The sequence below is a fragment of the Hippoglossus hippoglossus genome, chromosome 8, assembly GCF_009819705.1.
Source record: "Hippoglossus hippoglossus isolate fHipHip1 chromosome 8, fHipHip1.pri, whole genome shotgun sequence".
NCBI classification, from domain to species: domain Eukaryota; kingdom Metazoa; phylum Chordata; class Actinopteri; order Pleuronectiformes; family Pleuronectidae; genus Hippoglossus; species Hippoglossus hippoglossus.
Genome location: NC_047158.1, coordinates 22279794 through 22304819, shown reverse-complemented (window position 1 = coordinate 22304819; position 25026 = coordinate 22279794). Strand labels below are relative to the sequence as shown.

Here is a 25026-nt window from a genome sequence, read left to right as displayed (position 1 = left end):
AATATTTAGAGCCGGGGGGGGGGGGGACCAGGGAGAGAGACTTTGTTGCTGCCTCTGTTTCTGCAGAGTCACACACTGCTCATGTTATTCTTCTTCTTATGAGTCAATGGTTCCATAACCTACTTGTATATCGTCTGTGTTTCAGTCCCAATGCATCCAAACCTTCTCAATTCACAAAGAGTTCTTTTAAAATGATGCAGAAGATGATAATAAATACAAAGTTATGCTTTCGGTGTAGAAGTTGTTGAATCTCTGCTGCTGGTCGTCATGAGTTCAAAAAGCTCGGAGCAGGGAGACGAACAGGGAGAAAGAAAAGTGATGTTAATAACTTGATCTTGTATATTTCTTCTAACCTGTGATGTTTCGACAGTTTGAGGATGTCAGCTAATGCAACCAGCTCCGGTCCAGAGACATAAACCAGTAACTTGTACTGGTGTGAATAACGTCCCTGTGTTACTGAATGAGTAATTGGTGAAATCACGTACTGGCACATCCCAGTCAAAGTTCCCAGTATGATCATTTCCCCTTTTATCTCTTAACAAGCATCTGAATCCATGTCTCTCACCACAATAAGACACTTGTCTCCGTGTCTCTTATGTGGGGAAGATGATAAACGTGACACTGTATGTTTGGCATGACGATCTGAACATGGCTCATCAATCCACCACCAGATTTGGGGAGTAACTTAAAACTGGAAAATGTTTAAATATGAAAATAGAAATTGGTTTTGAATCCAGTCAAAGTGCCCCCCCCCCCCAGCTCTGGCCTGCATGCACCATCCCAACCTGCAGCCTGAACGCACCCGTCTGCAGCCACTGCTCCTCTTCGCCCCCCCTCTGTCTCAAATCCATGTCTTCTGTCCTCCCTCTCTGCTTGCCTGCGCTGGCGGCCACAAGGTCGTCATATTTTTCAAGGTATGTATGGATGCACTCTTGTTCTAGCTGCCACCTTCCTCATCATGTGGACTGTATTTGCTGCTGTAGTGTGGCTCTGTGACTGCGGAGGTGCTGCGTCCTGCCTCGTGCTGCAGGACGGATCTCTGCCCGGAGACATGTGCACATAGATTGTCTCGCACCATTGCAACCCAGCGACTGAGCTGCAATGTCAAAGTGGTGTTAGCTGCTTAGACATCAACTCGCCTGTTGCACTACAACTTGTACAGAATGCTTCACACTCCTTGTTCCCTGAGGAGCTGGATGTTTGGATTCAGTACGACAGCACGTTAGCCACATCTCATGTAGCATTCATCTAAAAACACATCAACTCTGCTGCAGAGTTTTAGAGCCGCTGACGCTGCTGCTCCCGTTTGAGGTTGAAAACTCAACTGAGACGTTTGTAAACGATGACGCTCACGACCTCTGGCTCTTATAACCTTCTCTTATTCGTCAGGCTCCTGTCACATGACTCCAGAACAGAAGAAAACAAGCAGCTGCCAGAGCAGAACACAACACGGAGAATCAATCTCACGTGTTACTGACCCTGTTCAGTTCAATACTGTTACACATTTCTTTATTTCTCCCTTTTCTGATCCGTCTCTGTCTTCATCCTTCGTGTTCGGTCAGAAAACAACATTGGCCACAAGTAAAGCAGTTTTTAATGGATGTTGGGACCAGTTTGAAGTCCCCACAAGTTCAAACCTCCTCAAACGTCCTCTGTGTGATATATTTCACTTAAAGTTCACGTGTTTGCTCCGACAGGTTCTTAGAAAATCCACCAGTCCTGTCGTGTGCAGTGAATTCTCTTCACCTGCAGCAGGACACGTGTCCATTTGTCTGTCTGTTCGTTAGCAGGATTAAAATCTTAGTGCGAGGCTGGAACACGGGTCAGGGGGCGGATCTAGGAATGTGTCAGTGAAGGATTCTACTGACCAGACACGGCTCAGATATTTAAAGATCGTTGCTTTTGGGTTTTTAATAATCCATGTTGACTTTCTTTCTAGGTTACCCAGATGTTCTCTAGGGCGCCAGTTCACAAATAACCACACACGTCCTTTATTTATTTTCTGCTGGAAGGAATCTCTACCTTATCCATCTCCACAAAATGGTTTTTAATCATTTGAATTCTGTTCTTCAAGAGGAAAATGGTTTTCATTCCTCCAGCTCCTGACCTTCGCTTCAACAGAAAACTGTTTGTGTTTGATTATATCTGAGATATTTGCAGGTGAATTTCCATGACTCATAAAAACTCAGTGGATCAACGACCTCACGTGAACCTTCACTTGTGAAACACCTGAACCTCAGACTCTAGTGTTTATTGAATGTATTCATGTAAACCTTCTCAAATTCAATCTGAGACTTTGCCCTTTAACGTAAAATCCATTCAGTATTTGTTGAAGCTGCACACGAATCAAATAGGAAACGTGTTGAGTGTGATGTAACTCATCATATATAATGAGTTGAATCTGAGCTACAGATCAGCCTCTGCTGCCTCCGAGCGACGGAGCCATTCGAGCCTTCAGCCGATTGTAAATCCTGATTTATCGTCAGAGGCGAGTGTGATTGCTCGGTGCAGTTGCCATGGTTACCACTTCACGTGCTCGGTGGAATTTCTCTATGTGCCGAACGCCGTGGTTGAATTGTTGCACCTTTGCTTCCCTGCGGCAGAGAAGCTGGTTGTGTCGAGGCTCTTCCATTGAGATGGTTGTGTCGAGGCTCTTCCATTGAGATGGTTGTGTCGAGGCTCTTCCATTGAGAGGGACTGTCAGAGGAAACTCTCTCTGCTGGACTCACTTTACTGTGAAATGTCATTTAACCTGTTTGAGTTCAAAATAGAGGGAGATCCTGAAAGATAAGAAATGATATGCTTTGTGAATTTTGTAAAGGAAAAACAAAAACAGACAACAGATTTTTTTTTTCTGTGGACGACACTGGTGCAGATGACAAAAGGTCCCTGGTTCTGCTCTGGAGCTAAAGCAAAATCTTTTAACATCCAGAAAGTTTTAAACAAATAAAGTAGAAAATCATTGAGGATGCATCGTAATTTGAACGACCTCTGAGCTGCAGTGGAATTCAGACGGTAATAAAAGTGTCATTTTACTGAAAAGACAAAAGAACTTAAACCTGCACAGACTTTTATTTGCACATCAGATTTGGTAGAAATAGTTTTTTGACACAAACTCAGGATTCATGTTTTGCAGTAAATTCAAACTAAAACACGTAGAACTGGAATTGATCGTTAGGGCCCGAGCTCCTCCGGTGGGAGGCCCTATGTATTTGGAAGGATTGTATTTCCCTTTTGGGCTTTTTCAGGCCCAGACGCTCAAATCGTTACCAAAGTTTGCAGGGAATTCAAAACCCCAAAAAGTTATTGTATTCTGGAGTAATTTGAAATGGGCGTGGCAGTTAGCTTTCACCGATAGAAATCCTTCGAAATACAATAGGGCCCCCCCCGGAGGTGCTCGGGCCCTACTGAGTGTCATCTCAACCAGATGGAGATATAAACTACCTCGGTGTGTATACGATTTCATAACACGGTGTGACCGTGGCGTGGGTTAGGGTTACATGAGGTTCTGTATCTAGTTTTCATTGTCTCCTCTTCCTCCTCTTCTTCTTCACAGACCATGCAAGCGGCGCGATGCCCGACGGATGAGCTGTCGCTGACTAACTGTGCCGTGGTGAGCGAGAAGGATCTGCAGTCGGGACAGTGAGTCATCGTTATCGTCACCTATTCATCTTTGGGTTTGTCTACACAGACATTTAATCAGCTCCTCTCTATAGCTGGTATCCTAGTAACCATCAGCTGTTAACCAATCAGAAGTCATCAGTAATGGCTCTGAACTGGAGTCGTCTCTAATCACACTGCAGAACTCACCACCAGAGACCAGTGAAAAGGAATTCATTAAATAAACTCGAATCGTTTTTTTTTAATCGATGGAATAATTCTGTTTATTAATAAAGAAGAAGACAGAGCAGAAAAGAACACGTCAGGTTCAGATAATGTTTTTTAAGACGAGTGAGTGTCTCACCAACACAAAGAAGAAATAATAAAAGACGTCGTCTCCTCTGTCCTCAGACACGTGACCGTGAAGCCGACGCCCAACCACAAGTTTGCATTTACAGTCAAGACCCATCACACTGTGGCACCTGGAAGCATCGCCTTCAGCCTGCCGCAGGTACACACACACACACACACACACACACACACACACACACACACACACACACACACACACACACACACACACACACACTGGCTCTCTATGCTCAGTCTCTACTAATGATCCTTTCCTTTATCTCTCCAGAGGAAATGGGCCGGACTCTCCATCGGTCAGGAGGTGGAAGGTAAAGTCCTCTGATGGTTCACTGCTCATTGAGACATGTCACATTCTGATCAACACTGTTTCTACTTTTAGCACAAGATAGATAGATAGATAAATATATAAATAGTTTCAATCTCTCGTTCTGTTTCACACTCACGTTGTTGTAACAGATACATTTCTCCACCGTGTGTCCCGACAGTTTCCAACTACAACTTTGACAAGTCCAGGCAGTGCATCGGCTCCATGACGATCGAGATTGACTTCCTGCAGAAGAAGAGCACCGACTCTTCTCCCTACGACTCCGACAAGATGGCCGCCGAGTTCATCCAGCAGTTCAACAACCAGGCGTTCTCCGTCACGCAGCAGGTTCACCTCCACACGCTCACACCGGGAGGAACACAACTGTCCTGCCTCCTCCGTGATTATTAATTTCTTCTTCTCTGTGTCTCAGCTCGTGTTCAGCTTCTGCGACAAGCTGTTCGGTTTGATGGTGAAGGACATTGAGGCGATGGACGCCAGCATCCTCAAAGGAGAGCCGGCCACTGGGAAGAAGCAGAAGGTACGAGGCCTCACCGTCACGCTCAGGTTTCAGCTGCGTTGAAGCAGCTCCAGGTTGAATGTCTTTTGTTGAACGGATCAAACTGCAGATGATAGAAACAGGAACGTGTGGACGGACTCTGGTACCTTCACTGTTCAGGACAAACACATTAACATGAACCCTCCATCACGAAGCTCTAATTAATAGAAATTGTTCCTCAACACAAATCACATTACAATGGCAAACATTGGTAAATCATATTATACAGTGAACCACACACTGGTGATGTTTAATGGCCTCTAGTGACTCAACACTGTCACGTTTGAGGATCAATTATTATCTATTCATCTTCGTGCTGAAGTGAAAACAGGGAGGAAATATCCCAGTTTCAAAATAATAATAATAATAATAAACTTCATTTATATATAAAATACAGGTACAAGGTGCTTCACAAGGTAGAAGAAGATCACACAGCATCAGATACAGATACAGATATTAAAGTGTTACAGACGTGAAGAGAGTAAATACAAGGAGGAACCTGGAACCTGGAGCACATCTATGTGTCTTTAAGAGAGATTTAAAAGAGGATGAGGAGTTTGGGTTGTTCCACAGAGAGGGGGCGCTCTAACAGAAAAGGCCTGGTAACCTCTGTTAAGTTATGATTATTATAAAAGATCTGAAACGTACTCTGGTGCAGTGATGGTGTTAATAACATCAGCATCATGTTGCTGAATGAATGAAGTCTCAGTGTAAATATCCCTCTGACAGATCGACGTGGGCCTGATGGTGGGAAACAGCCAGGTGGTGTTTGAGAAGGCCGAGAATTCTTCCCTCACACTCGTCGGTAGGTTTCCTCTTGAATAACTGAATCACAGCTGAACACAGTCAGAACATCTGTATTTTCCTTTAGCAGCAGTTTTACATGATTCATTAATCACCTAACTGCTGATTGAGCAGAGTCTTCAGGTGACTGTCCACAAGATGGCAGTAAAACAACATCACAGTTATATCTCAGAGAGAGCGAGAGAGAGAGCAAAATATAAAGTGTAACTTTCCTTCTATGACAAACACATATATCTAAATAAAACCCCTGAACACAGACATTATATATATGTACATTATAATATACTTTGTATTTCCCACATAACTTGTTCACATCCTCACAGGAAAGGCAAAGACCAAGGAGGCTCGACAGACGATCATCAACCCCGAGTGGAACTTTGAGAAGATGGGAATCGGAGGTCTGGACCGGGAGTTCTCCGACATCTTCCGCAGAGCCTTCGCCTCCCGAGTCTTCCCTCCAGACATCGTGGAGCAGATGGGTGAGAAACACACTCACCTTTATGTGTTTTTAATAAGGTTCCTGTCCAATTAGGAAATTAACTGTCTAAATATTTAATAATAATAAAAATGGGGAAACAGGGTCAATCACAGGGTTAGGTTCACCTGACATCTTTTCCTCTTTCCATCTCTTCTTTGTCGACTCACTTCTTCCCTCTCTCTCTCTCCTCCCTCTCTCCCTTCCTTCGCTGCAGGGTGTAAGCACGTGAAGGGCATCATGCTGTTCGGCCCTCCAGGCTGCGGTAAAACACTGATGGCCCGGCAGATCGGCAAGATGCTCAACGCCCGAGAGCCGAAGGTCGTCAACGGCCCAGAGATCCTCAACAAGTACGTGGGAGAGTCTGAGGCCAACATCCGCAAACTGTTCGCTGAGGCAGAGGACGAGCAGAAGAGGGTGAGAGCCGCTCCGTGCACCTCCGTGTACGTACGACTAACAGAACCTGAAGTTAACAGTTACAAACCCCACCTCTCTCCAGCTGGGAGCCAACAGCGGCCTCCACATCATCATCTTCGACGAGCTGGACGCCATCTGCAAGCAGAGAGGCACGGGCGCCAGCAGCACGGGCGTGCACGACACCGTGGTCAACCAGCTTCTGTCTAAGATCGACGGCGTGGAGCAGCTCAACAACATCCTGGTCATTGGTGCGTAGCTGCAGATTTATCCTGTGCACACGAGCAGGGACCTGGTTCGAATCCCAGAGATGTTTTTTAATAATAAAATATGACAAATGTCTCCAAAAAGTGCAGTTTTAACTTCATATATTGAGGTATACTCCATAACCCCCCTCCTCCTCTGTCCAGGTATGACCAACAGACCCGACCTGATCGACGACGCTCTGATGAGGCCCGGCAGGTTCGAGGTCAAGATGGAAATCAGTGAGTATATTAAATAAAGCTCCCTCTTGTTCTTCAGGCAGCGGATCTCTCTCCTCAGGTTTTACATGTTGTTTCTTCCTCCCTCCTCATCACTCGTTCCCTTCCTCTGACCTCCAGGTCTGCCCGATGAGAAGGGGCGGGTCCAGATCCTGACCATTCACACCAACAAGATGCGAGGCTTCAATCTTCTGGCCAATGACGTCGACATCAAGGAACTGGCGGCTGAGACCAAGAATTACAGCGGAGCAGAACTGGAGGGTCTGGTCCGGGCGGCTCAGTCCACCGCCATGAACCGGCACATCAAGGTCTCTCCTTTAAACACACTCAGATGCTGACATGAGATAATGATGTGATGTAACTTTACCTATTTTATTCTCATTTCTATTGACATAAGTTTACACTTGTACTTTTATTTTATCTTCACTTCACTTATATTTTAGACTTAATTGTTTATTTATTCTTTCAACTATATATTGTTCTGTTCTGTAATCTGGGAACAAGCTGGCACAAGAATTTCCTTCGGGATTAATAAAGTCTTATCTTGTTTTATCTGAAAGCACAATAAAAAACCAGTGTAATGTAAATCAATGTGAAGTCGTCATGTTAACAAATCGACTCCTAACTTGGTCGAAGTGTGTTTGCACCGAGCTCAGAGACGGTTGATGAACTGTTCCTGTGTCTGTTCCTCCTCAGGCCACATCCACAGTGGAGGTGAACATGGAGCAAGCAGAGAAGCTGAAGGTCACCAGATCCGACTTCTTCGGATCCCTCAACATCGACATCAAACCCGTACGAACCAGCCGACGACCTGCAGGATTCAGGCCGACGCTCCCTGAACACCTCCTCATGCTGTGGTTCTGTTTCCTCAGGCCTTCGGTACCAACACGGAGGATTACTCCAGCTACATCATGAACGGCATCATCAAGTGGGGCGACCCGGTCACTCACGTTCTGGAGGACGGGGAGCTGCTGGTGCAGCAGACCAAGAACAGTGATCGCACACCACTGGTGGCTGTGTTAGTGGAGGGTGAGACTCACAATCTGCTGAATCTATCAATTCACCTGAACAAGGGTTTTATTGTGAAAGGACGCAGGAGCAGAGGATTCACAGCTTCCTGTAGAGTCCTGACCTGAGTGCAGAGACCTCATGTAGCAGCTCTGCAGACACACAACCTGTGCGTTACACAAACACACACACACAGTAAACTGTTCCCCTCCTCTGCTCTCGACACTCAGGCCCCCCCCACAGTGGAAAGACGGCCCTGGCAGCTAAGATTGCAGAGGATTCTCAGTTCCCCTTCATTAAGATGTGCTCTCCAGACAAGATGATTGGACACTCGGAGATCTCCAAGTGCCAGGCAATCAAAAAGGTAAGAGCTGTTTCTAATCGCAGCTTCACCACACGTTCACACTTAAACCACGATTTCATCTGTTTGATTCCATCGCTCTGTCCCTCCTCCCTGTCCTCATCCCTCTGTCCCTCCTCCCTGTCCTCCTCATCCCTCCCTCGCTCTGTCCCTCTGTCCCTACGACCACTCCCTCCTCATCCCTCCCTCGCTCCGTCCCTCTGTCCCTCCTCCCTGTCCTCCTCATCCCTCCCTCGCTCTGTCCCTCTGTCCCTTCGACCACTCCCTCCTCATCCCTCCCTCGCTCCGTCCCTCTGTCCCTCCTCCCTGTCCTCCTCATCCCTCCCTCGCTCTGTCCCTCTGTCCCTCCTCCCTGTCCTCCTCATCCCTCCCTCGCTCCGTCCCTCTGTCCCTTCGACCACTCCCTCCTCATCCCTCCCTCGCTCCGTCCCTCTGTCCCTTCGACCACTCCCTCCTCATCCCTCCCTCGCTCTGTCCCTCTGTCCCTTCGACCACTCCCTCCTCATCCCTCCCTCGCTCCGTCCCTCTGTCCCTCCTCCCTGTCCTCCTCATGCCTCCCTCGCTCTGTCCCTCTGTCCCTCCTCCCTGTCCTCCTCATCCCTCCCTCGCTCTGTCCCTCTGTCCCTTCGACCACTCCCTCCTCATCCCTCCTTCGCTCCGTCCCTCTGTCCCTCCTCCCTGTCCTCATCCCTCCCTCGCTCCCTCCCTCGCTCCGTCCCTCTGTCCCTTCGACCACTCCCTCCTCATCCCTCCTTCGCTCCGTCCCTCTGTCCCTCCTCCCTGTCCTCCTCATCCCTCCCTCGCTCTGTCCCTCTGTCCCTCCTCCCTCCCTCGCTCTGTCCCTCTGTCCCTTCGACCACTCCCTCCTCATCCCTCCCTCGCTCCGTCCCTCTGTCCCTCCTCCCTGTCCTCCTCATCCCTCCCTCGCTCTGTCCCTCTGTCCCTCCTCCCTGTCCTCCTCATCCCTCCCTCGCTCTGTCCCTCTGTCCCTTCGACCACTCCCTCCTCATCCCTCCCTCGCTCTGTCCCTCTGTCCCTCCTCCCTGTCCTCCTCATCCCTCCCTCGCTCCGTCCCTCTGTCCCTCCTCCCTGTCCTCCTCATCCCTCCCTCGCTCCGTCCCTCTGTCCCTCCTCCCTGTCCTCCTCATCCCTCCCTCGCTCTGTCCCTCTGTCCCTTCGACCACTCCCTCCTCATCCCTCCTTCGCTCCGTCCCTCTGTCCCTCCTCCCTGTCCTCATCCCTCCCTCGCTCCCTCCCTCGCTCCGTCCCTCTGTCCCTTCGACCACTCCCTCCTCATCCCTCCCTCCCTCTGTCCCTTCGACCACTCCCTCCTCATCCCTCCCTCGCTCTGTCCCTCTGTCCCTTCGACCACTCCCTCCTCATCCCTCCCTCGCTCCGTCCCTCTGTCCCTTCGACCACTCTCTCCTCATCCCTCCCTCGCTCCGTCCCTCTGTCCCTTTGACCACTCCCTCCTCATCCCTCCCTCGCTCCGTCCCTCTGTCCCTTCGGCCACTCCCTCCTCATCCCTCCCTCGCTCTGTCCCTCTGTCCCTTCGACCACTCCCTCCTCATCCCTCCTTCGCTCCGTCCCTCTGTCCCTCCTCCCTGTCCTCATCCCTCCCTCGCTCCCTCCCTCGCTCCGTCCCTCTGTCCCTTCGACCACTCCCTCCTCATCCCTCCTTCGCTCCGTCCCTCTGTCCCTCCTCCCTGTCCTCCTCATCCCTCCCTCGCTCTGTCCCTCTGTCCCTCCTCCCTCCCTCGCTCTGTCCCTCTGTCCCTTCGACCACTCCCTCCTCATCCCTCCCTCGCTCCGTCCCTCTGTCCCTCCTCCCTGTCCTCCTCATCCCTCCCTCGCTCTGTCCCTCTGTCCCTCCTCCCTGTCCTCCTCATCCCTCCCTCGCTCTGTCCCTCTGTCCCTTCGACCACTCCCTCCTCATCCCTCCCTCGCTCTGTCCCTCTGTCCCTCCTCCCTGTCCTCCTCATCCCTCCCTCGCTCCGTCCCTCTGTCCCTCCTCCCTGTCCTCCTCATCCCTCCCTCGCTCCGTCCCTCTGTCCCTCCTCCCTGTCCTCCTCATCCCTCCCTCGCTCTGTCCCTCTGTCCCTTCGACCACTCCCTCCTCATCCCTCCTTCGCTCCGTCCCTCTGTCCCTCCTCCCTGTCCTCATCCCTCCCTCGCTCCCTCCCTCGCTCCGTCCCTCTGTCCCTTCGACCACTCCCTCCTCATCCCTCCCTCGCTCTGTCCCTCTGTCCCTTCGACCACTCCCTCCTCATCCCTCCCTCGCTCCGTCCCTCTGTCCCTTCGACCACTCTCTCCTCATCCCTCCCTCGCTCCGTCCCTCTGTCCCTTTGACCACTCCCTCCTCATCCCTCCCTCGCTCCGTCCCTCTGTCCCTTCGGCCACTCCCTCCTCATCCCTCCTTCGCTCCGTCCCTCTGTCCCTCCTCCCTGTCCTCATCCCTCCCTCGCTCCGTCCCTCGCTCCGTCCCTCCGTCTGTTTCAGGTCTTTGAGGATGCTTACAAGTCCCAGCTCAGCTGTGTGGTGGTGGACGATATCGAGCGTCTGCTGGACTACGTCCCCATCGGCCCTCGTTTCTCTAACTTGGTCCTCCAGGCTCTGCTGGTGCTCCTGAAGAAAGCTCCACCCAAGGTCAGAGTTCATCAGCGTCCTGTCTTCATGTTGTTTCTATACGAATCCTGTGGAAGGACCTGAACCTGAGTTACTCCTCTTTCCTTCTCACCTCATCCTTCCACATGTGTCATGTATTTTTCCTGCTGACTAACAAACAGACAAACAGCAGAGGAGGTGATGAAGGCCTCGTCCTTCATATCTCTGTCTCATTCAGAATTTTTCCTTTTAGATTAGATCAACAGAGGCGAGAAGAGTAAATGTCGTGTGTGTGCTGTGGTGGAATCGCTCACGAGTATTTACCCACATTACATTTCCGAACAGACAATTAACCTCGTGACTTCCTCGTGTGCACAGGGTCGGAAACTGCTCATCATCGGCACCACCAGCAGGAAGGACGTGCTGCAGGAGATGGAGATGCTGGACGCCTTCAGCACCACCATCCACATCCCGAACATCTCCACCGGGGAGCAGCTCGTCGACGCTCTAGAGGTGAAGTGTGAACGCGCACGTGCACAAACTCTTAATGTGGCACAACACAAGCGCATTAGAATGTTTGAAGGCAAAGATGCTCACAGTCGTGCACAAGGACGAGTAGAGAGATTCAATTAAATACAGCCTTCCACCGTTCTCAAGAGAGCACACACACACACACACACACACACACACACACACACACACACACACACACACACACACACACACACACACACACACAGATGTACACACAGCCTTGAAAATCCTTAATGAATGAAAAACTATATTCACCAAAGCTGCAGAGACGATGTTAAGTGGCTGACAGATAAGCGAGAGGCTGTTTTCTTCTTCCTCTTCACGTCGGGTCTTGGCTGCAGATTTTTTTTAAACTTCTCTAACAGATCCGTTGTTTTTTTTTTCCTGCAGCTGCTCGGGAACTTCTCGGATAAAGAGCGAGCCAACATCGCTCAGCAGCTCAAAGGGAAGCGCGTGTGGATCGGCATCAAGAAGCTTCTCGTGCTCATCGAGATGTCCCTGCAGGTCTGTGCCCCCCCTTTGTTCAGATGTTCTTGAATAACCCCCCCCCACGAAGCTGTGGAGGTCCTTGTGCAGTTTGCATGATCTCCTCGTGTCTGCGTGTGTTTTCTCCGGCTTCCTCCCAAAGTCCAAACATGCAGATTAGGTTCGGTTGGAGACTTTAAGAACGAGTGGAATCATTTTACTGCTCCGGACTTTTCATGAAATTATCTTTAGTCTCGTACGTTAAAGATCAAAATGTATTTCTACGGTTTCTTCTCGTGCGATCGTCATTTACGTTTCACTTTTGTTGCTGAAACCGACTCGAGCAGCAGAAGTTGAAGCTGCACATTCTGGGATGTTGAACTGTCTTCGTACGACAGACCCGTGGAGATCTGAGCTCAGCACACAGGGGAAAACCAGTTGAACTGACTGAAACGTGGACGTGCATGTGCAGAAAGCAGGAGTTCAGTGTGTGTGTGTGTGTGTGTGTGTGTGTGTGTGTGTGTGTGTGTTTAACGTTTGAGAAGAGAAGTCCGACTGGTTGATGAAGCTGGTTTTGATCATGTCACTGGACATCAGAGGAGAATGAGACTTCAGACAGCGGAGCTTCACTGGCTCCAGTTGCTGGGAGATTTCTGACGCGTCGACACCACAATGACCCCTTGTACGACTGTTTGTTTGTGCTCTTGACAAACTGTTCGATCCCTCCCTCTCTTCTGTTCTAGATGGACGAGGATTACAGAGTGACCAAGTTCTTGTCTCTGCTCAGAGACGAGGGGGCGTGAGTACAACCGCTCGGCACAGATTCATCTTTCCACTTCATCGCTTTAAAAAGACATTTACTCTCATCATTTTCCCTTTTTATGTTTAATCCTGCCAGCTTCTTTTTTTAGACCTTTACATGTCAGTATATCGTAATTCCTATAGACGCCATTGACAGAGTGTGTAAATGGAACAAGGCTCAGTAATGACACAGAAGAAAACGTATTGATTTCCCAGGCTCTGCTCTTGTGTTTCCACAGAGCGGGTGTTTTCACTCTCAGTCCCTGAACTCTTCTCATTAAACCTCTGACCTTAACGACTTTATTTTACCATCACCAGGTTGAATGAAGGAGATCAAATCAGAATTTAACACGTCCGTCGCTTTCCCCCGTGCACCGGTAAGATCAACGACACAGCGCCGAGCCTCGAGCCCGACGGGTAAAGCTGCTCTTACACTGTGCGACCTCAGAAATGTGATTCAGCCTCACGCTGCTCCAGAAAGACAAAGTTCATTTCTGTCAAAGAAGAAGTTATTGTCCGACAAAGCTAACGAGGGAGAAACGTGCCGCCTTGACCATATCTGTCATTTTATAATAATAAACTGTATTTGTACAGCACCTTTCATACCAGAAATGCAGCTTTACATAGAATATAAATCAGATGTAGTTAAAAATAAGAAGAGAGCAGATTTTAAGAAACATAAGAACATGTTAAAATTAGATTTCTGGAGACGTCGGCATCTAAACACTCAGGCCGACCAGGAATTGACTTCTATAAAGTAAATGGATCTTTATCTCCTGTGCTGTAAGAACCATCCTCCAGCCATAAATTACATTTCTCACTATTGTGTTTTGGCCATTTTGTGCAGACACAGTGAGGCAGAATGTGCTGAGTTTGGGGGAATCGACTCGTGACGCTGCCTCAGCTGCACGAGACCCTGATGACATTTCTGACATCTCAGAAATCCAGTCGGAAGCATCTGATCCTTCTGTTCGCTGTACGACAATTAATGCTCCACAAAGCCGGAAATCTGTCCGACTCTAAAATGTGAAGCGCGACTCAGAAAATCGCTGAACTCGCACAGTGTGTGTGACGCTAGAAGAACAAAGTCTGTAGCTTCCCACTCAGTAGATCAGAAGTTTCCCTGTAGGATTCTGATTTGAGTAACAGCTTCAAATAACCAGGTGTTGTGTTTTAGTGTAATTAGTATAATTTAAATGTGAAATTCATTTTAGTGAATGTTATTGATTTTAATATTTGACTACATCCTTCCATCTTCACGTCCAAGAGCAGAAGTGATTCTTACTTTTAAATTTGAGGTTTTGTATCTTCTATAATTTAAATCTGCCTCTAAAGTCACCATCATCCTTCATTATCTTGTCACTTCATTTCATTTGTCACTGCCGTGCAAGCACCTTCATCTTTATTTGAATGGTTCTTTGTATTAATGTTGTATATTTATTTGGTTTGGTTGCACACTTTAGCTCTTATAGCCTGAATGTAGCTGCAGCACTGGTCCTTAGGTTTAAGTTTAACAAGTTGCTTTCACACTTAAAAACCATCCATTGCTCCAAAGTCGTTCTCCTGCAGGAGATGACGTGTTCCTACATGTAGCTGGAACTTGGCTGAATAACAATATTAATGAGTGTAGTAGATAATATGACATTTAGTCGGCAAAGAGCATCTGACCAGATCATTATAATGATGTTTAATAAAGGTATTAGTGGAAAGATTTATCACAAAACTAACAGTTTACATTCAAATCCAAACACTGTGCTGATAAAATCTGACTAAAGCAGGTCAGATATTTTCCCCTCAGTCTAAAATCAATGATTTCTCTTAACTCTGAGTCTTAAACCTAGAGCAGCGCTGCCACCGGAGAGAGACACACGAGGACAAGAGACACAGAGCTGAGCTGCAGAGACGCCTGCACACACTGCTCGACACTTTGAGTTGAGTGGTTTGAATTTATGTTTGTTCCTGTTAAACACAAAATAAAACTATGATAACAAGCGATTGGTTTGTCTCTGGTTGTTCAGCTCCGCTCTGTCCACGTGTCTCTGTCCACGTGTCTCTCTTCTTCTTCGTTTGTCTCCCATGTGTTTCTCTCTGAAGCCAGGGAGAGTTAATTGTCTAACTAACCTCAGCTGTGCCAGTCCCCCCCCCGTCCACCAGCTCATTGACACTGGGATTTAGATCCTGCACTTTACTGGTTGTTGTTTTCTTAATTAGTACGTCTACCCACCGGATACTAAAATACATGTTGTCCTCTTTCTAGTGGCCGCAATTTCTACGAGTAGAAGAAGGAAACAAGCATCTTGCCATCAACAAGCCAATCCATGGGACACAACGAGGAAGAGGAGGAGGAGAAGAGATCTTCCTCCTGTCTACTCACCCACTGATCCGTCTGAATACAGTCCAAGTCTATGAGAGACAGCAGTCCTCTTTATCTCCGCATGTTTCCACAGCCAGACTCACCTCCCTCCTCCTCCTCCTCCTCCTCATCTTCGTCATCCAACGCTGACAACACACACAGCAAACCACTGGAAGTCGTACACTGTTATAAACCTGTCATCTGTAAAGAAGTTGCAATAGATGATTGTAAAAAGTGCTGTTTTGTGCATCAAGCATTAAGAAGTTGTGTGTTTTTTAGCCGTAGTGTTTGATGTATTTGTTGCATATCTCTTGTTTAGCTGATGTAGTTGTTGTTTCCTCACACACGAGAGCAGTATAAACACATCCCAATCCTGAAGTCAATACTACGACGACCAGGGGCTTTTAGTGAAAGTGTAGTGGCTGTAAAAAGACGCCGTCCATGTGTAAATGTTTCCTTTAATTATACAGTATGTCCACGTTCTGTAAATAGTATATATAGACAAAAGGTATATCTTAAAAACGATATAAATGACGTCTCCGGTTTATTTGGTACTTTATCAGTATATGATTCTTCTTCCCTGCTGCTCCAGAGATGTTTGACTGTGATAGTGACAGTGATTATTGGGTAGTGGGTCTGTCTGTGTGCGTTGTGTTGCGTACAGTTCAGTTCAGTCCGAGTGTAGCTGCGGCGTCATCAGTGTTACAAAAGACGACAAAACTAATAAAAAAAACTCAGCACTTTTAACTTCCACTCAACAAAAACCTTTAGTACTTATCTCATCTGTTACTTGTGGGAATTGGAGCTTGTGTCCACTCGTGTGCATGTGTGAGGAACTGCTGCATGTGTGTGTGTGTGTGTGTGCGTGTGTGTGTGCGTGTGCATCTGAATCCAGGTTTTGACGGTTGATGGTTAATTTGTATTTTTTTCTCACGTCACGTGTTCAGTGCTTCTCGTCCACAGTTCTTGTTTCGGTCGTGTGTGTAAATATATGTCAATATGCAGATGTATTATTGCAATAAAAATAACACAGATGCACAAGAAAAAGACGCTTCCACCCTCTCGTCTGGTCTCATTCATCCCAGATCCGTGTGCAGCTTGGTGCACTTGGGGAATCTGAGCTCGATACCCACTCTCTCTCAGCTGTGTCTGATCTGGACCGACTCCTGAGGGGAGCGTCCGGCTCTGCAGCCGCTAAGTGCTGCACCATGTTCACCAGCTCCTCTCCGGCTGTGTGTGTCTGTGGTTTGGTGCTGGGCAGCTTGTGTGAAGTGGCTTTTTAGAGACTTCACAGAAAGTAAGTGCAGCTGAGAGCCAGGCTAATAGAGGGTGGGGGGGGGGTGAACTGTAAATAAAGATGGACGACACATCTCTCCTGCATTTAGGGTCACTGCAGTATAGCAATGAAGGGACGGAGCCGCGGAATCGAACTCCCGCTGATACATATACTCGACAGATCACCTGTCAATCATCACCCATTTGTATAGCATCAAATAACTAATTGATACCAAACTTACTGGAACAATCATCAGTTTCTAAAATGACAGAAAACATCTTTGAGAAAATTTAATTGACTTTCCATCCATGTCCCATCTGCCAACGTGGAGGAGGCAGGGACACTGACAGGGTTACTGACAGGGACACTGGCAGGGACACTGATAGGGTTACAGACAGGGTTACAGACAGGGTTACTGACAGGGACACTGACAGGGACACTGACAGGGTTACTGACAGGGTTACAGACAGGGACACTGACAGGGTTACTGACAGGGTTACTGACAGGGACACTGACAGGGTTACTGACAGGGACACTGACAGGGTTACAGACAGGGTTACTGACAGGGACACTGACAGGGTTACTGACAGGGTTACTGACAGGGACACTGACAGGGTTACAGACAGGGTTACTGACAGGGACACTGACAGGGTTACTGACAGGGTTACTGACAGGGACACTGACAGGGTTACTGACAGGGTTACTGACAGGGACACTGACAGGGTTACTGAGGGTTATTGACAGGGACACTGACAGGGTTACTGACAGGGTTACTGACAGGGTTACAGACACACAGATGCTGTGGCTTCACTTTGTGTGCGCTGCCATGTCGTCCATCTTTGTTTCAGTGTGTTGTGCTGATGTTGAACAGAATGAAGTTGTGAGCAGAACCACCTGTTAATGGATGAATCTGTGTCTAAAGAACCATTGAGTCAGTGAATCACAGGATCAACACACAGACAGACACACACTCACACAACTTAGAGTCTCCATCAAACACTGTCAGCGTTTGTTTGGACTGTGGCAGGAAGACGGAGAAAACCACACCGACACAAACTCCACATATACGACCACAACGTGATGATCCTGCTCTTGGACCTGGTTCATTGAGCAGCGACTCTGAGCTGTGTCCTCGTCTCCTGGTTCACCGGAGACGAGGACACAGCTCATGGTCTGTTTGTCTCTATGAACGTGATGATCCTGGGACTTTCAACATTTGAGTCTCTGATCTCAGACTGAAAAGTTCCAGAGAGGAGTCAGATCATTATAGATGTAGATGTTATATAGTTTCTCTCTTTTTTACTCTTCTTGGCTTTTATGTGTATTTAATCTATGTTTTTTTATCAGGACCCAGAGTCTGACTAATAAGAAGAGATATGTTTCTGAATGTTTCTGATTGTTACTGAATGTTATTGTTTCTGAATGTTTCTGAATGTTATTGTTTCTGAATGTTACTGAATGTTATTGTTTCTGAATGTTTCTGAATGTTACTGAATGTTATTGTTTCTGAATGTTTCTGAATGTTATTGTTTCTGAATGTTTCTGAATGTTATTGTTTCTGAATGCTTCTGAATGTAACTGAATGTTTCTGAATGTTTCTGAATGTAACTGAATGTTTCTGAATGTTTCTGAATGTTTCTGAATGTTTCTGAATGTTTCTGAATGTAACTGAATGTTTCTGAATGTTACTGTTTCTGAATGTTTCTGAATGTTTCTGAATGTTATTGTTTCTGAATGTTTCTGAATGTTTCTGAATGTTATTGTTTCTGAATGTTGCTGAATGTAACTGAATGTTTCTGAATGTTTCTGAATGTTCCTGAATGTAACTGAATGTTTCTGAATGTTACTGAATGTTTCTGAATGTTTCTGAATGTAACTGAATGTTTCTGAATGTTACTGAATGTTATTGTTTCTGAATGTTACTGAATGTTATTGTTTCTGAATGTTACTGAATGTTACTGTTTCTGAATGTTTCTGAATGTTTCTGAATGTTATTGTTTCTGAATGTTTCTGAATGTTTCTGAATGTTATTGTTTCTGAATGTTGCTGAATGTAACTGAATGTTTCTGAATGTTGCTGAATGTAACTGAATGTTTCTGAATGTAACTGAATGTAACTGAATGTTACTGTTTCTGAATGTAACTGAATGTTCCTGAATGTTTCTGAATGTTCCTGAATGTAACTGAATGTTTCTGAATGTTTCTCATGAAAACAAACGGTCCCTTTAATGATCGGTGATTATGCAACCCCACCCCCTCTGGGCGGGACAGTACCGCCTGTGGCCGGTGGAGGACGCTGCAGAGCCTGGTGGTGAATCATCCAAGCGGCGGCTCCGCGGCTCCTGACCCGCATTCACCCGCACTGTACCGGCAGGGGAGGAGCACCGAGCACCGGGAGCAGAACCAGCGAACTCTTCCCCCGCGCACCGTGTCCATGGCTCAGCGGACGGTCTCCGGCGGCGCCCCGGGCTCCGCTCACCTGACAGCGGACTGAGAGCAGGGCCGGCACCGGGAGGAGGAAGCCAGCGACGCCGCGGTAGAGACGGTAAAAACAGCCGGACTCCATTCGAGTCCTGCGCATTTGTTCCGCTGGGTTTTTCACGTGTTCGTCCCGCAGCTGCACGGTGTCGGCTCGGTTCTCGTGTGATCGTGTTTACGGTGTAAAACTGGGTCTTTCTCCGGGGGAGGGGAGGGAGGGAGATGGGGGAGGGGGGGGTCTGCTGGACGGGGACGGCGGTGCAAGGTGAGCGCTGTCCTCACGTCAACCCGCCGGCACCTATAGGTGACTGAGGGCAGGGAGACCCGCACCGCCGCCCCCCCTCCGGCGGGTCCTGCCTCCCGCCGGCCCCGCGGTGTGACCTACATGACGGCCATGTGCGTCCCGTCGCCCCGCTGCTCCCGCACGGCTCCAAAGTGCACGGGCAAAGTTGGAGCTGTGCGATGAGTGCAATCAGAAACCTGTTAACGCACGCACCCCGCGCCCTACATGGCCCCGTGCACGATGACACCCCGCGGGAGACACCGGGCTTTGTGCACGGATGCAGCAGCAGCAGCAGCTCGCGGGCTGCGTGTGCATGTACAGTATGTGTGGAACCTCCCAGTGTGTGTGATTTACTGCGCAGTCATTGTTCACATTCCTTTGCTGTGACATATCCAAGTGGGTCTTTGTGTGCACAAGTGTGTCCTGCAGACTGGGACCGTGCATGTGTTGCTGGGGCAGAATGTGGGTGCCCACCTATAGGAGGAGGCGTGGAGCGGGGTGTCATATCAGGCATTGAGTGGGTCTACGTACAGTATGTGTCAGCTGTGTGTGGAGAGGTTCAGGTTCAGGTAACTGTTCGATTCCAATCAGAGGTGAGGCGTGTGGAGCAGGGGTCAGGGGTCAGGGTGAGATAAAAGAAGTAGAATCTGATCTTTGAAGTGTTCACACATGCAGCACAACACGCTGAGGCCGCCACGCTTCGTCCTGTGGAAGAGACGGGACACTTCCCACAGGACGCCACTGAGTTCGGATTTTGTCTTTTTTGTCTAAAATCTTTAAACGTGGTCAAGAAATCCGTCGTGCGTGTGACGTGTTTCAGATCAAGACATCCAGAGAGCTACGCACAAGAAGTCCAACTCTCATGTAAACACAGCTGGAGTGTAAAGCTGGAGTGAAATAAAAGTTTCAGGAGCTCGGCCTGAATTTAAAGTAGTTTGAGATGTCCTGGGTTCCAGCTGTTGAGCAGGGGGGGTGCACATCAGATCAGCGTGAGGTATAAGAAGTAAAACACAACACGCTAACGGTAAAGGTTCCTCAGCCTTCAAGGCGTCGTATACTTCCACGCTTTTGTGAGACGTGACACCTCCGACACGCTGCTCTCGATTAGCTGAAGACATCCAGAGGAAAGCTCTCAGGTAAACACAGCTGGGTGTGGAACTGGAATCTCCAGTGCAGGAGCCCGCTCTGCGTTCCAGTTGCACAGGGAGCCCTCTCTCGGCGCTCTCCTGGTTTCCCCTAGTAACCCAGTTATTATCCCGCTCGCCTGGTCAGGAGCGTTTCATTAGTTTCCAGCTCCTTCCCAAAGGTTGAGTGTGTGTCTGTGTGAGCGCTTCCTACAGACGTGTGTTCTTGGAAGTGGGGGGGTTTGTGTGTGTGGGCATTGTTCTCTTCAGACAGCGTTAGACGCGAGGACACAACATGGACATCCCATTAAAACACACCTATTAGTAAATCGTATGAAGCCAAGTAAACGGTAAAAATGAAATTACTCTTCCTCTTGAAGAAAATACTCTGAAAATGATGCTGGGGTGAATCCAAGTAAAAAAATATATGTATGTATGTGTAAATGTGTACGTGTACATACATACGAAGCCATAATCTCAGCCAGCAGCCAGACGTGACCTCTTTTGACGTCTATATCCCTAACGCCCCCCCCCCCACTCCCATAGCTCAGTGCTAGGAGGCAGTGCCCTGGTTTTCCGAGGTAGGCTGAGGCTTAATGTATAGTGCGAGGGGAGGGGTGAGGGGGAGAGACAGCCCAACCCCCCGTCTCTCTCCCTCTCCTTTCTCAGTCTGAGGGAAATGGGTTACATAACATACATAATAGGGCGTATGGCGGCGGTCCCTGAGGTCCCACGGCCTGCTGACGTCACACGGAACTAGACAGAGGCGAGGGAGGGGCTTAGACTCACACATGTATGTGCATGCAGCGGGTTCTGAGGAGAATTAACCCTTCAGCACGCCGTCACCGGGAGAGAGACGTTTCCCCACAACCGTCCAAACCCCCGGTAACTGAATCTACAGAGATGGAGAGAGAGAGGAAACCGCAGAGAGGATGAAACCAGTCACAGTTCAGCTGCTTTGACGTCTAATAATGTATATAACACATTTATATAATCTAAGTTGCACTTAACCGTTAAGCTGCTGATTATTTCACCATTGATTTTCTGACCAACAGTCCAATAACCTATAATTAGGTATTTTAGTATAAAGGTATTTTAGGTACTTTGTTATAAATCACTAAAAAAATGTATTGGAGAATAAATGAAGGTGCAGCAATTCAGTATCCTACAGATCCTATAAAGCACTTAATTGGTTAATTGATGAATCGACCTCACACCTTCTATTCGTCAACACTCTAATTAATTCAATGCTACATTTAAGTTCAGTCATTATAACGGAAAATAGAAAAGAGAGTTTGTGCCATTACAATATTTGTATAGAGTTGAATTTAAGACAGTTTGATCAAACATTTAGAAGCTTTATAAACCAGGGATCGTTTTGTTTTGATTATTTTTATTTCCCCGTATCGGACTGACTGATGGATGCTGATCTCAGCAGTTTGTCTACAAATTAAAAGCACATTAGTTTTTTTTTGCTGCAATATACTTCATATCGAGCTGAATTACAGAACGTTTAGTTTGAAAAGTTGTGAACTTGGTTCTGCAGATTGTGTGTCGGTTGTTTAACAGAAGAACTTCAGTTTCATTTAAAGAAAAACAGTGACTATAAAATCATCAGTGCCGATAAACCAGTTTGGATGAACACAAAGTTTTCTAACTGTCGATTGTCAGAACGTCTCCGATGTTTGAAGTGTAATTTGTTCCTGAACATCAGGTGCAACAAAAACAAACAGACGTCAAACACAGTGTGTCAGTGCAGATACTTCACTTCCGTGTAGTACACAGTGTACAGTGTGTACTCAAGGGTGTGGTGCATGAATTTCAACTGGGAGTTGTCTCACTAGAATGATGATGATGATGATGATGATGATGACCCCAACTTTTGTACTGTGTTCCTCTTCCGCCATTTTCACTCGTTAGAAAACATGTTGCCGGTCCCCCCCCCCACCGCTACGTAGCCAAGATGGCGACCGTTGAGGGCGAGGAGCGTCCATTTCTTTACACACAACCTTGTGTCTGTTATGAGGACAACATGCGGGTACTCACAGTTCACTGCATGTTGACTTCTTCAGGTGTGAGTATGAAGTACACGGTCCTGTACTGCTGTGGTGGTCCAATCCACCACAGTAAGTGAAATCATATGTTGGGATTTCCCGTGAGTGGGGGGGGGGGGGGCTTTAAACTGACCTTTTCACATAGCGAACATTTTGCCATGTGAGCGCAGTGTGATTTATAATGGTAAAGATGGCTGCATACCATTTAGTTCTGCTGGTTTCGGGCCTTTACATTGTCCGTGGTGGCTCGGTGGATCAGGGGGACGACGTCCTGGAGCCATCAGAGGTCCTCACAGGACATCCCACCATGATGTGTTCAGTCACATGTGTCTCTACTACTAAATATCTGCTGTGAAAAGGTTTACACTCGGTCTTTCAGTGGATTTTTCTGTTGAAACCTTGAGTTTTATTCATTTCCCTCCCACACACTCTTCTTCTTTCTGTGCTGGAGGAAACGTGCACGATTGCACTGAAATGCTCATTTCAGGGAATTTGCCTTTTTGTCAGTTTCCAAATTTGCACAAGCTGCCTCTGAAATTAAAAAAGAGGCGTTAATTAGCGGCTGCACCAATCTGCCCACATCACTGTCGGTGAAGTTCTCCGCCAAATTGAAAACGTGCGTGCTGATTAAACGGCGAACTCGGTAAACCTGCTCTGGTTTGTCCGTGTTGTCGATGCTCATCCAATTACCAGAAGACTCACATCCAGCTGCAGCAGAAAATACATAATGTCAAACAAAATCTAAATGGCTCTCCGAATGTAAAGGAAGCCGTAAATAGCATTTAAAGTTTAGCACTTTAAATTAGATCTCTGTAATTAAGTTAGGATTATATGCATTAGACTGAGACGCCGCCGGCAGAAGGGTGAAGTGGTTAAACACACACAGCTCCTCTGTCGGAGGGAGTTTGTTCTCCCTGCGCCTCCCACACTCGATGCAGGTAAATGGTTCTCTGTCCGTCCATCTGTCCGTCCATCTGTCTCCTCCTCGTCTGTCTCAGCATGAGAGACAATACGTCTTCATCACTCTCATTGTGTCCAGTGGCTTTGTTCTCTCTGTACTTCAGGTGTAACTCATCTAGCTGCTTCTCAGGCTTTAAGAAACACTCTGTCCTCTTTAAACACCTGTGGGCGGGAGGACGTGCAGCCAGTGACTCAGAGGATGTACAGTAGATTTACTCTGTACATACTGATACAGGAGTATTTTATCATAACAGTATAACATGTCAGTAGGAATGTTCATGTTTAACCATTAACCAACAAGTAGATAGATCGATTAACAGTTGCACAGTAAAAACAGACAGGTCCAATACACTGTCGGTCGCCTCAGTCTAATTAATGAGGTAATAAATGGGAAACACGGATTTCTTCATTGCATTTTGAATAAACCAACATCAGGACATATGACAACCTGGATGATTCATTGTTCTGCCTCTAACTTTCCCAACTGATCAAACAGGTATAAACCATAATGCGTAGTTTTAAATAGATTCTCCTTGTTAATGTTTTGCTCTTGTGACACCGCTGTACCGGCTTATCTGCGTCTTGTCACACTAACAAAATGATATATATCTTTGGATTTTGGACTTTTGTTCGGACAAAAGAAGACATTTGAAGACATTGACCTAGTCTGTTGTAAACTGTTAAGAAACCAAGACACCGAAGAGCCACGGCTGTTAGAGCGAGAGCCGTCCCCACCTGGTGGATGAACGCCGTGTACACAACGCCCGACTGACTACAACATCAATCATGCAGCAATATAAAACATAGCTCTTAAATGTTCTCACACACACATACACAGGGTATTACAGAAGAGCCTCAGGGTTCCTGCTTGATACCAGCTTCTTTGGAATGTCCTGTTCCTTTCCTGTGTTTAATGCAGCCTCTATTCAGTTATTGTCCAACACATGCGTCTCCCACGCAGAGAATGAAACATGTATCAGTCCATCGAGGACAGTTCTCCTTCCATCTGGCAGGAAATAACTTATAAATGTCTTAAATCAGGGTTGAGACTCACCAAATCTCCTGACATGTACTTTTAGGGCCGTGACATGCTGCTGTAATTGCTTTTCAGTCTCAGTATCATAACACGTTGTGTCTCATGTGTGATTTAGAGGAAGATGTACTAAAAACAGGATGGTTAAGAGTTGGAGTCGCGCGTAGGAACGAATTTATGTATGTTTCTTTACTTCTTTAGTGCAAATGCATTTTGTTTATGGATAAACCGAACATATGGAGGGATTCCAGTGTAGCCACAGAAAAACAATAAGTGCTTAGCTCACATTCCTCCAGTAAACAGGACAAAGTGGAACAGTCTCCTTGAGAAGGGAGCAGGATGGTTCTCCTGCCCCAGAGGCTTGACACGACGTCCGAGCTCGGTCCAGTCTGTGAAGCTGTGAATGATTCCGATGTTTTACACATGATTTGTAGTTTTATTGATTCCAATTCGTTTCATAATGATGACTTTCACTCACCCGAAATAACACACAAGGTCTCTAAGGTGTTTTACGCTGTTCTTTCACTGTAGATCTCTGTGCTGCGCTCTTTGTCTCTCTCCTCTTCAGTGTGCTATTAAAACATCCATAAAGTTCCCCTGCCCTCTCGTCACAGCTTCGCCTGTAGGTCTGTGTGAGTGATGACAGTTGCTCTGCTGCTTGGTTTCCTGTCGGCAGGTTTGTT

At 47.3% G+C, this 25026-nt stretch overlaps 2 protein-coding genes across 6 annotated transcripts in view; both read left to right on the top strand.

Moving 5' to 3' along the window:
* Positions 1 to 16183, top strand: part of LOC117766168 (vesicle-fusing ATPase) — a 23611-nt gene extending 7428 nt beyond the window's left edge. The window contains exons 2-22 of one of the 5 annotated variants that reach the window (XM_034592933.1): positions 897 to 914; positions 3557 to 3642; positions 4012 to 4111; positions 4241 to 4280; positions 4458 to 4624; positions 4710 to 4817; positions 5565 to 5640; positions 5963 to 6118; positions 6332 to 6531; positions 6614 to 6779; positions 6939 to 7013; positions 7131 to 7318; positions 7707 to 7802; positions 7883 to 8039; positions 8249 to 8382; positions 10879 to 11025; positions 11362 to 11496; positions 11908 to 12021; positions 12726 to 12781; positions 13102 to 13160; positions 15041 to 16183. In XM_034592933.1, coding sequence (XP_034448824.1) covers positions 897 to 914; positions 3557 to 3642; positions 4012 to 4111; positions 4241 to 4280; positions 4458 to 4624; positions 4710 to 4817; positions 5565 to 5640; positions 5963 to 6118; positions 6332 to 6531; positions 6614 to 6779; positions 6939 to 7013; positions 7131 to 7318; positions 7707 to 7802; positions 7883 to 8039; positions 8249 to 8382; positions 10879 to 11025; positions 11362 to 11496; positions 11908 to 12021; positions 12726 to 12781; positions 13102 to 13132 — 2250 coding nt within the window. In that variant the 3' untranslated portion in view covers positions 13133 to 13160; positions 15041 to 16183. Of the gene's footprint in view, positions 1 to 896; positions 915 to 3556; positions 3643 to 4011; positions 4112 to 4240; positions 4281 to 4457; positions 4625 to 4709; positions 4818 to 5564; positions 5641 to 5962; positions 6119 to 6331; positions 6532 to 6613; positions 6780 to 6938; positions 7014 to 7130; positions 7319 to 7706; positions 7803 to 7882; positions 8040 to 8248; positions 8383 to 10878; positions 11026 to 11361; positions 11497 to 11907; positions 12022 to 12725; positions 12786 to 13101; positions 13161 to 15040 lie in introns of those variants that run through there. The other 4 variants (XM_034592935.1, XM_034592934.1, XM_034592936.1 and 1 more) reach the window with 4 other exon arrangements.
* Positions 16184 to 18712: 2529 nt separating this feature from the next.
* The window catches only part of LOC117766170 (thyroid hormone receptor alpha), a 63728-nt gene continuing 57414 nt past the window's right edge, over positions 18713 to 25026 (top strand). The window contains exon 1 of the mRNA XM_034592947.1: positions 18713 to 18956. The gene's annotated coding sequence lies outside the window, so the exon portion shown is untranslated. The remainder of the gene's footprint in view (positions 18957 to 25026) is intronic.